Raw genomic sequence first — 12,952 nt, 5'->3', positions numbered from 1 at the left:
GTAAAGGGAGTTTCCCTGGGATGTGGCCTGCACCACCTTTTATCTTACGATAGATAAAAGAAAAGGGAAGCAAGCAGATTGGGGAACTCATACCACCAAGAAAGCAGTGCTGGGAGCAGAGTGCATCCTTTGAACCCAAGGTTCCTGCATGGAGAAGCTTCTTGACCAGTGAAAGATTGATGTTAAGGATGTTCCTCTAATGCTGACAGAGAGGAAAAAGCCTTCACCTGGAGCTGATGCCCTAAATTTGGACTTGTAGCCAACTACACTGTATGTGAGAAAATAAATTTCTTTTTGTTAAAGCCATCCACTTGTGCTATTTCTGTTATAGCAGCACTAGATGACTAACACAATAGATATCCTAGGCATTAGTGAGCTGAAATGGGCTGGTATTGGCCATTTTGAATTGGACAATCACATATATGGTCTACTATGCCAGGAATGACAAATTGAAGAGGAATGGCATCACATTCATTGTCAAAAAGAACATTTCAAGATCTGTCCTTAAATATAACTCTGTCAGTGATAGGATACTATCAATAAGCCAACAATGAAGATCAGTTAATATAACTATTATTAAAATTTATGAATCAACCACTAATGCCAAAGATGAAGAAACTGAAGATTCTTACCAACTTCAGCAGTCTAAAAATTGATCAGACATCCAGTCAAGATGCTTTGATAATTGGTAAATGGAATGCAAAAATTAGAAACTAAGAAGGATCAGCAGTTGGAAACTATGGCCTTGGTGATAGAAATGACACCTGAGATTGCATGATAGAATTTTGCAAGACCAACAAGCTATTCACTGGAAGTACTTTTTTCAGCAACACAAAAGGTGACTCTGTACATGAATCTCTCCAGATGGAATACAGAGGAATCAAATTGACTACATTTGTGGAAAGAGACAATAAATAAGCTTAATGTCATCAGTCAGAACAAGCCAGGGGCCAACTGCAGAACAGACCTTCAATTGTTCATAGGCAAGTAGCTGAAGAAAATTAGAACAAGCCCACAACAGCCAAAACATGACCTTGAGTATAACCCTCCTGAATTTGGAGATGATCTCAAGAATAGATTTGACACATTGAACACTAATGACCAAAGACCAGACGAGTTGTGGGATGACATCAAGGACATCATACATGGAGAAAGAGGCCCTTAAAAAGTGGGACAGAAAGAAAAGACCCAAATGAATGTCAGGAAAGACTCTGAAACTTGCTCCTGAATATCAAGTGGCTAAAGCAAACAGGAGAGTTCAAAGGGCAGTGGGAGTAGACGAAGTATATAATGACATGTGCAAAGAGCTGGAGGTAGAAAGCCAAAAGGGAAGAACACTCTTGGCATTTCTCAAGCTGAAAGAACCGAAGAGAAAATTCAAGCCTCGATTTGCACTATTGAAGGCAAAATACTTAATGACTCAGGAAACATCAAAAGAAGATGAAAGAAATACACAGAGTCGCTGTACCAAAAAGACTTAGTCAACGTTCAGACATTTCAGGAGGTAACATACGATCAGAAACTGACGGTACTGAAGGAAGAATTCCAAGCTGCACTGAAGACGTTGGTGAAAAACAAGGCTTTAGGAATTGATGGAATACCAATTGAGATGTTTCAACAAATTGATGCAGCACTGGAAGTGCTCACTTATGTATGCCAAGAACTTTGGAAGACAGCTACCTGGACAACCAACTGAAAGAGATCCATATTTATGCCTATTCCCAAGAAAGGTGATCCAACTGAATGTGGAAATTATCGAACAATATCATTAATATCACATGCAAGTAAAATTTTGCTGAAGATCATTCAAAAATGGTTGCAACAGCACATCAACAGGGAACTGCCAGAAATTCAAGCAGAATTCAGAAGAGGACATGGAACGAGGGATATCATTGCTGATGCCTGACAGATCTTGGCTGAAAGCAGAGAATGCCAGCAAAATGTTTAACTGTGTTTTATCGACTGTACAAAGGTATTCAATTGTGTGGATCACAACAAATTGTGGATGACATTGCGAAGAATCAGAATTCCAGAACACTTAATTGTACTCATACGGAACCTGTATATAGACTAAGAGGCTGTTGTTCGAAGAGAACAAGGGGACACTTCGTGGTTTAAAATCAGGAAAGGTGTGTGTCAGGATTGTATCCTTTCACCATATTTATTCAATCTGTATCCTTACCAAATAATCCTAGAATCTGGACTATGTGAGGAAAAACTCAACATCCAGGTTGGACAAAGACTCACTAACAACCTTTGATATGCAGATGACACAACCTTACTTGCTGAAAGTGAAGAGGACTTGAAACACTTATGTGTAGAGTCGCAGTTTAGGTTGTTGACAAAAGATATTTGCAGTGATTGTTGTTGATGAAAGATATTTGCAGTGATTAAGTCATTGTTCTTACAACAGTCTATCAGGCATTCTTCAGCCTTGCTTCTCTCACTAAAGCTGTATTTTCCGACCACAGATCCTTCCTCTTTGTTTCCAACTTTCAAATTCCAATCACCGGTAATTATCAATGCATCTTGATTAATTTCAGACTGCAGAAGTTGGTAAAAATCTTTAATTTCTTCATCTTTGGCATTAGTGGTTGGTGGGTAAATTTGGATAATAGTCATATCTACTGGTCTTCCTTGTAGGCATATTGATATTATCCTATCACTGACAGCGTTGTACTTCAGGCTAAATCTTGAAATGGTCTTTTTGACGATGAATACAACGCCATTCCTCTTCAATTTGTCATTTCTGTTGTAGTAGACCGTATGATTGTCTGATTCAAAATGACCAGTCCATTTCAGCTCACTAATGCCTAGGATATCGGTTTTTAATTGGTCTGTTTTGTTTTTGATGATATCTAGTTTAGATTTTTTACTTCACACATTGCATGTTCCTATCATTAATGGATGTTTGCAGCTGTTTCTTCTCATTTTGAGTTGTGCCATATCAGCAAATGAAGATCCCAAAACTTGACTGCATCCACGTCTTTAAGGTTGACTCTACCTTGAGGAGGCAGCTCTTCCCCAGTCATGTTTTGAGTGCCTTCCAACCTGAGGAGCTCATCTTGTAGCACTGTACCAGACAATGTTCCCCTGCCATTCATTAGGTTTTCACTGGCCTATTTTTTCAGAAGTAGACCACCAGATCCTTCTTCCTACTCTGGCTTAGTGAAGAAGCTCTGCTAAAACATGACTACCATGGATGATCCTTCTGGTATTCGAAATACTGGTGGCATAGCTTCCAGCATCACAGCAACACGAAAGCCACCATAGTATGACAAACTCACAGACACATGGTGGTCCTGCAGCTTACTGTGGCAATAACAGCTTTAGAAACTTGATATTTTTAGACCCTCCTCATGGTTGCCCTTTTCACATCTATGAACCAAAAACCTGTTGCCATTGAGTTGACTTTGACTCATAGTGGCCCTGTAGAACAAGGTAGAACTGCCCCATAGAGTTTCCCTGGGTGTAATATTTATGGAAGCTGAATGCCACATCTTTCAAGATTACCCAGCACCTCCATCTTGCCAAATTCATCGATCCATTCTTAGCTCTTATCTTATTTGAACTTTCTGAAACTCTTGATTCAGCTGATTATACTTTCTTATTGAATACTTTCTTCATCTGGTTTTGGGACTGCACTCGATCCTGGTTTTCTCTCCGATCTCACTGGCTGCTTTCTCAGTGTCCTCTGCTGGTATTTCTTCCTATTGCTATAAAAGTTAGAGTGGTCCAGGGCTTAGAGTTTATCCCACTTCCTTAGTGGCACTCACTCTCGGGGTTGTGACATCTTGTTCCATGGCATTAAATACTTCTTACATGGTTTTGTGTCCCAAATTTATGTCTGCCTACTCCACCTTTGAACTTGGACTTCTAGTAGGCAATTTAGATCTAAACCATCCCAAATTCCTTAAAATGACCTTCAAGGCCTTTACAGTCTGGCCTGTGCTTACATATGCAACTTCACTTGCTGCTACTTCCTCTCCTTTGCTCCTTCAGCTCCTGCCATACTTGCTGTTCTTACTATTTCTCCAGCTGCCAAATTCCTTTCTTTATTGGAGGCCTTGGACTTGCCTAGAATGTTCTTTGCTCAGATCTTTGCATGGCTTGTGCCCTCATTCCGGTATCAAATGTATTTTTTCAGAGAGCTTCCCTGACCACCCTGATAATACCCCCGTTTTATTTTTTTCTTAGCACTTTTCACTACCTGAAATCATATTTTATTTCTCTTCCACTGGAATGTAAGCCCAAGGAGAGCATGGGATTAGTCTACCCATCCTTATATCCCTAGGACTTAGATAAGTGCTTGGCTTAGAGTAGACTCTCAATAAATGTTTGTTGAATAAATAAATAAATGCATGGGGTCATTCTATACATTGTTTTATATGTAAATCATGAATATTATGCCCTGAATATTCTTGATACAAGATACAGAGAAAGTTTATTATAATAGCATGGTTAAACATAATAGAAAAACGGCTAGCTAGGACCTGTTGCGTGTAGCCTTAAGAAGGAATTTTCCATGAACGATACATGGGATATCTCTTTTTTGGCCCCTCTCTGTAAATACATTATGTTTTCTTGGCTCTCTTCATGCAGCTGAAGAACAAATTCATGAAAAAACTTCCACGTGATGCAGAAGCTTCGAATGTGCTTGTTGGGGAGGTTGACTTCTTGGACACTCCTTTCATTGCCTTTGTTCGACTGCAGCAGGCTGTCATGCTGGGTGCCCTGACTGAGGTCCCTGTGCCCACGAGGTAAGCTGCTCCCCAACCTATTGCGGTCTTACCTCTTTCTAGAAGAATCAGGTTCTACAATGTAGTCATAGAAAAGTCAGGGCCTATGATGTGGTTATGGAAAAATCTTTCCCACAGTCTAAAGGCTAAAGAATCAACATAATCAGAATATAACCAGTGCCAGCATGTAGGAGAGATATAATCTGAAATAATGGCTAAGTCTGACTATACTATCAGATTACTTGGCATTTACATTTTTTTTACATAGTAGTAGTAACAATAATAATAATAATTATAATAATTTATTGGGCAGTGTACTGGTTTCTTCTTATGGATTATTCTATTTAATACCCCAGTAGTATTTTAAAGTACAAACAATAGGTATCTGGATTTTACGGATGAAGAAACTGAATCTGAGAGCTTAAGTAATTTTTGCTAGGCCATACAGATGGTAAATGGTTCAGAAGGTTTCATTTGCTCTGTGTTTTATCAGAAAATTGGTAGCAGTTACCTATATACACACACACATAAAACTTCATGATGCTGTTATCCTTAAATTTGTACACTTTGCTGTTATGTATTATGCTGCAATAACTTTTTATTTTAAAAGGAAGCATATTACTCTTATGTTGCAATCATCCACTCTTTTTTTAAACTGTTCAAACACCTTGTATTTTATTTATTTCAGTCATATATTTTTGCTAATATGAAAATACAGTGGGCCGGCAAACTGAATATTTAAAGCTATACAATCCTTATTTCAAAAATAGATTCCAGCTCTTTGAGCTTCATGTATTTTCCAAGTAAGTCCCTGAAGGCTTTAAAATATTACATTTAAAATATTTCCCCATGAAAATTATTTCACAACATTTATATATGCAGACAGTAGTAAGAACTCTCTGTCAGAAAGGTGACAAAGAGACATTAGTACCTGCGCTTTGTAGAGTAATCCTTTATTCCATTTCCCCACATGAGCAAGAAGGGCTCTGCATCCTCCTTGGGAATCTCAGAAGTCTGAGCATGATAACCTGTAGTCACAAGAGGCACAGTGTTTGTGTGGAGCCAGGTTAGGAGGATATTTCCTAACGGCTTCCTAATTTATAGATTGTAGGCATTTTTCCTGATCATGCATGTAGTTTCTTCCCCATTTTTATATTTCTCTAACACTTAAAATAGGAATAATACATGCAGCAGTCACTGGACAAATAGTACTGCAAAGGAGATGATCATAGCTTATTCAGTTAGTGGGATTATCATGACTTGTGTTTTCTGTAACTTAGATTTTTGCTGGAAGACATTCCAGCAGAGCCTTGTAGTTCTATCTGAACCATCACCTGGTGAATAGCTGCTCAGATAATGGCCGAAGTCCAGCTTGTGTGCCCCCATGGTTTTATTTATGTCTCTTTGGACTAACTTTGCTGGGGGTTGAAAGAAAAAAAAAAATGCTGAGAAGTATTGAAGACAATTGCTCTAGCTTTTTCAGTTTTAGTTTTTCTTTAGAAGCTACAAATAAAATGTTTTAAAAGGCTTTTTACTGAACAATAATTCGAGCTCTTTGATTAGCAAGTCATGACTATTCTTGTGCCCCTCTGTCTAGCCTTATCATCTGCCATCTGCTTTTGTCTGGCTCATTCTCCTTTTCCTTCCATACCAGAGGGTGCTAGTCTAGAGGTGAAATTACAGCATCATTTGAGTCAGCAGAAGCAGCCAAGCAATTCAAGAGAATATAATTCAATAACATCAGAAAACTATTTTAGGGCAATAATCCAAACAATATATCCTTGCGTATTAACATTTTCCCAGGAAATAGCTTTCTCCATTTGCTGTCCTGCAACCAGTGCAAGCTGTAATCACTGAGTAGGGAGGCTCATTAGTTTTTTTCATTTTTGATGAGTAATGTGGGGCCATTTACAATGGCTGCTTCCTGTGAAATCCAATAAAGGAAATCCCATAAGGAATGTGGCAATCATTGTGAGGGACTGCCTCTGCATTTGACAGCATGCTTTAACGTACATGCTAGCCTGTGGTACTAAAGGAAGACCTGTTTTTGTACATATTTTTTTTCTGTGGTAGCTCTTTCTTTTAAAAGTGGAAGAAAGTTATACTGTTACATTTATTATTATTATTATTGCTATTACTAGTGAACAGTATTAGTTTCAGGAAATGTGGCTCAAGCAGCTTTTCTTTGTTGCGTAGAGTTCGCAAGGCTCATCTGTTTATTATCTGGTCGATCTGTTAGCTTTCTGCTTGCAGTTGGACTGCTGCTATGGATGTCTGTCTGCTTAGGGCCCTCTTGCTATCAATTTGGAAGCACACATGTCTATGTCTCTATTCTTTGGTCTTTGGTGACTTAGTAGGATGTGTTTATGATTTTCCTAGCATATTGTAGGCACTTTGCTTGCTGCCATCTTATATTCACATCTGATACACTCGCATATACTTGAGCTATAAAAAATAACAAAAACAAGCCCATTGCCGTCGAATCGATTCTGACTCATAGTGACCCTAGGGTTTCCAAGGAGTGGTTGGTGGATTCAAACTGCTGACCTTTTGGTTAGCTGCCGAGCTCTTAACCACTGCACTACCAGGACATTACTTGAGCTGTGTAGAGGATAAATATTATTATTCCCATTTTATAATTTCAACTTGGAGGCAAAGGGAAGATTCACTATCAGTGCTGAGAATAGAATTGCAGATTTCTAACTCTGAGGTTAAACTCTTAGGGAGGGCCCAAGGACATATCCTGGGAGCCCTGGTGGTGCAGTGGTTAAGAGCTCAGCTGCTATCCAAAATGTCAGCAGTTTGAATCCACCAGCTACTCCTTGGAAACCCTATGGGACAGTTCTACTCTGTCTTATAGAGTCACTATGAGTCGGAATTGACTCGATAGCAATAGGTTTTTTTTTTTAGTAAGGACATATCAAGAATGGACTGAAATAAAATATTTACATTTTCCTATGAAAAATGATAAAAACTCCAGATCAATTTTTCCTTTTCTGATCTTGATTTGCCCATATAAGAAACAAATAATTATTTGGTGAGCTCTAGTCCTCTAAAAAAAACTAAGAATGTTTACCTGTCTAGTATCATTGTAAATTAATATATAATTTATGTTATCAATAATGATTTGATTATGAAAGTAGTTTTTGCCTTAAGGGAGTAGTTTGTGCTTAATTATCAAACTGATAAAAAAATAAAAGCATTAGCGGGATTGAGAGGGAGGTCCTGCTAGCATACTTCTGTCACGTCCACCAGTCTAATTGCTAGCTGCTGTTGACTGCCTGAAATGTGGTTGATTATGGTGGGTTTGTGGCCCTCTTGAATTGATGCTGGAAGCTACAGTTTAGCCACATTTTTCAAAGCCGCTAAATATGAATAATGGGTTATTTGATTCACTGTTTTGAGAGGAGGGAGTAAAGGATTGGTACATGCTGAGTTTATTCTTGAAATAGCTGTGATATATCAGGAAGGAACGGGGGTGAGCATCATTTATGAAGTGATTGAGTAGTTTGGGAAGGCTGACTCCTTTTCTGATATTGTGCTCTGTTTTTGCCTGTAATTATTTTGTGAGTGTGAGTATAGTCCATTGGTTCCGGACACAGATCATCTGCTACTTCTTTTCATTGTGGAGAATGTCAGCAGCAGCATCTCTGTGCGTAATTAATTAGTTATATGAAAAAGCTCACAAAAGTAAGGGCCTCATGAAGATTCTTGAGACAATTTGGTACTATTAAAAATTCTAACTATGGTTTATTTCTAATTATGAGTTGAATGAAAAGAACTCAGTAACATACATCGATTTTTTTTCTGGACTGTCAACATTAGGCTGTGCCCTTCAGCCACACAAATGTGATGTTTACCCTAATTTTTTAATAAAGAAAAAAAGCTCTGGTTAAAAATAACATCTGTCCATTGACAAAAAACAGCTTTGGTCATGAAACGAGCTTTCAGTACATTATAAAAGCTGCATTTGGCAGGATGTGCCACTATCATAAAAGTTATAACAGCTTTCCGTTCTTGGAGGGTTAAGGAGGGAAGAACATGTTTCAGACAGAGCCATCGTCAACTTGCTGAGTTGTTCTGTGCTGCTCTTTTTCCCAGATCTCTCATCCCCTTCTCAATAACGCAGTCCAAATCGTTGTTGTTGCTAGTTGCTGTTGAGTAGATTCTGATTGATGGCGACCCTATGTGCAGAGTAGAACTGCTCCCTGGGGTTTTCATGGCTGTGACCTTTCAGAAGAAGATCACCAGGCCTGTCTTCTGAGGAGCCTCCGGGTGGGTTCGAACGGCCAACCTTTTGGCTAGTAGTCAAGCGCTTAACTGTTTGCACCACCAATGTCCTCCTGCAGTCCAAATTAGAGGCTTCTTAAGGGCCTCTATTCTACAGATAGTTTTTGATTAATGGTGATGTTTTCTGCTGCTTTATGTTGGCCACCTTCCGTCTCTATATCATTTTAAGGAGATGGATTACTGAATTGTTCCTGACTAAACTAGGAGTCAGAGTCGACTTGACAGCAGGGGTTGGTTTGGTTTTAGACTAATGTGAAAATTTTAACTGATATGTAACTGTGTTGTTTCTTTTTTGGTATTTGGTGATATTTCATTAAAGGCAAAATAAATTTTTCTTTTTTTTTTTTTTAAATAACAATTACACTTTCCAGGAAAGGGGAATTGTACCTTTGTATTACTGAACTAGTATAATTCTCATTTACTGAGTTAGTTACTATGCTGTATGTTATAATAACCATTAGACTGCTGCCTCCGTCCATTATTTGACTGGTACTATTTAGCAGAGACCAAAGAGTAAATACTGTATAGAAAATGTATGCCCTCATCTTATAGGATTTAACTCAGAGGCTCCATTACTTTTATCAGCTCTTGGAATAGTTACCCATCCTCTGCCAAAGTTTTTATTGGAGGAATATCAATGAGAGTGTTTTTCTTACTCTATGTTGTTGTTCTTAGGCACTGTTGAGTCAGTTCCAACTCGTTATGACTTTATGTACAACAGAAGGAAACACTGCCCTGTCCTGCACCGTCTTCACAATTGTTGCTATGTTTGAGCCCATTGTTGCAGCCACTGTGTCAATCTTGCCTTATAACAAGACAGCATTTTGATTTGTTGCCTTAGAGTCAGCCTGATAATTAGCCCATGTGTCAGCTGGTAAATACATTTTCGTAATGCGTATTTGTAAGCTGAAATCATGAGGGAGATGCTAGGGAGAAGTCGGAAGTTTGCAGAGTGGTTCTGGAAAGGTTTCGGAGAACATGTATTACTGAAAAGTTAGGGTATAGGTACTAAGGTTCAAACCACTGGCCTCTTGGTTAGCTGCTGAGTGCTTAACCACTGCACCACCAGGGCTCCTTAAAAAGAAAAATGATAGGCACAGGAAATCCATTATTTAAAAATGTATTAAGAATCCAGGTGGTTAGGTATTTTCTCTTGCTGCACTGAAGCTTCCCCCTTTTGCCTAAAACAAAAAACAAAAAAACAACCCATTGCCATTGAGTTGATTCTGACTCATAGTGACCCTAGAGGACAGAAGAGAACTGCCCCATAGGGTTTCCAAGGAGCACCTGGTGGATTAGAACTGCCAACCTTTTGGTTAGCAGTCGTAGCTGTTAACCGCTGTGACACCACGGTTTCCTTCTGCCTAAATGTAGGCACTTATTGTCTGGGCTGACAACTGTCAATCTGTAGACAGGAAGATAAGACTGGGAGATATGTCCAGTAAATTTGTATTTTACTCTAATGGTTAAATAGTCTTTGTATGTGTTCCACTCAAATCAGTGATCAATTGATTCAGAAAAATACAATACATACACACACACACACACACACACATATATGTATATATATATGTTATAAAGAAGATCTTTGTAACAATATAGTCAGTGATATATAATTTAGGGTCAGCTTCAAAGGAAGAAAATTTCTAGTGTAAGTTAGGGTTCAGTGTTAAGAAAACCCCAAAAAAACCCATTGCTGTCGAGTCGATTCCAACTCATAGTGACCTTATAGGACAGAGCAGAACTGCCCCATAGAATTTCCAAGGAGCACCTGGTGGATTCGAACTGCCTACCTTTTGGTGAGCAACTGTAGCACTTAACCACTATGCCACCAGGGTTTCTACTTTCAGTGTCAGAAGAACTAAAACTCAATCCTAATGTGACTCCTTCACACTAGAATAGACTTTCCTGACTGCTGGTTGCTTTTGCTATTTCATGTACTATGATAACACTTGAAAATGAGTGTGCTGTTCCACTCTGGAACTCATTTATAAGCAAATAAGTGCTTAATGGTTTTAGGTTATTCTGGTATAAATCCCGAGTGTTCAAACTTTTGGATGCCTTCTTATACTCTTAATTTCTGTTTTTTTGTTTTTCCTTTCCCCTTTGGAATTAATTTTTTTATGAAAAAAAGAAGTATCAAGGGCGTTTTAGACAGTCCCTAACAGTTTATAAAGCATTTGCTGATAGTCTTTTTTTTTTTTTAATTTAAAAGAAGCTATATAAATAAATGAGTAAAAAAAAATTCTACTAAGCAAAATGCTAAACCATTCCTTGTTTCTTGTCCCTAGCTAAGTAGCCACATGCTCTTTCTCTAGAGTGTCCTATGAATGTGACTGTTGGATAGGTTTTTTCTGTTGAATCATAACCCTGGTATATAAATTGGGTGAGTAATATTAGACAGAATTGTAAAAAGAGCAGGAGGTTAGATGGCCTGTCTGCTCTCTGCCATTTACTAGGCTTATCCATTAACCTTGAGCCTCCGTTTCCTCACCATTAAATGGGAATAGAATATCTGTCCTTACTGCAGAGGGTAGTCTGAAAGATCAAACAAGGTGATGAATGTGAAATACTTTGCAAACTTTAAAAAGCTATGTAAACATATGATGTTATCATTTTTATTATCTTCATTATCTCCATGTTAGGTTAGAATATAATCAAGGGATTATCCAGTGTCCCCTTTGGATATTTTTTCATATTCGTTTATTCATCACGTTCTCTCCTGTCAAGACATGCATTTTTGCCTCTATGATCAGTGAAGGAATTCTTCCAGCATGATAAGAGGTGATCCTAAGTGGGGATAAGCTTAATAATGCATGCTTCAGGACCTACTTGCTATGCAGCAGTGCTTTGTGCATTATCACGAAAATTATTTTAGAGAGGGAAGTGAGGACACGTACAAAATTTTAACCATTTGTGAAAGATGCTTTATTTTGAATTTATCTCATATTTCTTTTTCCTTACTTTGACTGTAAGCATGTGGCTCAGCTGTAGAGGACTTGGTTCTTGCTGACTCCCAGTCACTTCTGAGTAGAAACATTTCTTAAAAGTTTGGAAAGGATCATCTGTCACTGCCCATATTGGGTAAGGAAAAGTCTGAGAAATCTGAAGATATCCTAAGTCTTTCTAGTTATTATGCTTTATCGGTTTTCTCCAAAGATTCTGAATCTTCAAAGATGCTCCAAAGACGGAAGAAGAACATTTAAGAAAGAAAATTTTACAAGTCATAAAGTGAACCTTTCCCACTCAGTGAGGAAGTTTCTCAGGTTTCCCATGCTAAATTCTCCTTTGCCTCTAAATAAACTGAGCAACAATTTGTATTTCCCAGTAGTGTAACAGAGAATTCTTCGTATTACCAAAAATAGTTTAAAGATGAATTTTAGGCCTAACTTTTTTATGAAGTAGGATAAATATTTCTTAATTGTAAATACTGAGTCTAATGAAATGTTAAAGCCTTTGCTTCTTTCCTTTTCCTTTAGGTTCTTGTTCATTCTCTTAGGTCCTAAGGGGAAAGCCAAGTCCTACCATGAGATTGGCAGAGCCATTGCCACCTTGATGTCTGACGAGGTATGGAATCAGGAAAATGGGAATCCATGAGTGTCCTAGTTATGCTGTTTTCATACTTACTGTGAAATGGATGTTACAGTATATTCAATTCAAATAATATGGTTATCAGGCTTTTTTTCTTTCTTTTTTTTAAATACACAAGGCACAGTCATTTTTGGCAAGTGAGCTGACTTCTACACAGTTTTCCATTAGTAAGGAGATGCATTTTGCTTTTGCATTGAATTCTATATTCTATGTTGGCATAAAATATATTTTCCATTCTTTTTTAAAAATGTTTAAATCATAGAACTGATGTATGTTATAAATAGTTCTAAAAAGTTCAACTCTGTGTTAACTTAAACTTTATCTCTAGAAAT

General features: G+C 37.9%; 1 protein-coding gene across 3 annotated transcripts in view; it reads left to right on the top strand.

The window, feature by feature from the left end:
• The window catches only part of SLC4A4 (solute carrier family 4 member 4), a 392,825-nt gene that overhangs the window by 257,397 nt on the left and 122,476 nt on the right, over positions 1-12,952 (top strand). For all 3 annotated transcript variants that reach the window (XM_064285722.1, XM_064285721.1, XM_064285720.1), the window contains 2 exons: positions 4,603-4,760; positions 12,509-12,596. In XM_064285722.1, coding sequence (XP_064141792.1) covers positions 4,603-4,760; positions 12,509-12,596 — 246 coding nt within the window. The remainder of the gene's footprint in view (positions 1-4,602; positions 4,761-12,508; positions 12,597-12,952) is intronic.

The sequence above is a fragment of the Loxodonta africana genome, chromosome 5 (genome assembly GCF_030014295.1).
Source record: "Loxodonta africana isolate mLoxAfr1 chromosome 5, mLoxAfr1.hap2, whole genome shotgun sequence".
Taxonomy (NCBI): domain Eukaryota; kingdom Metazoa; phylum Chordata; class Mammalia; order Proboscidea; family Elephantidae; genus Loxodonta; species Loxodonta africana.
Note: the sequence above shows the minus strand (reverse complement) of the source record. Positions and strands in the feature narration are given on the sequence as shown.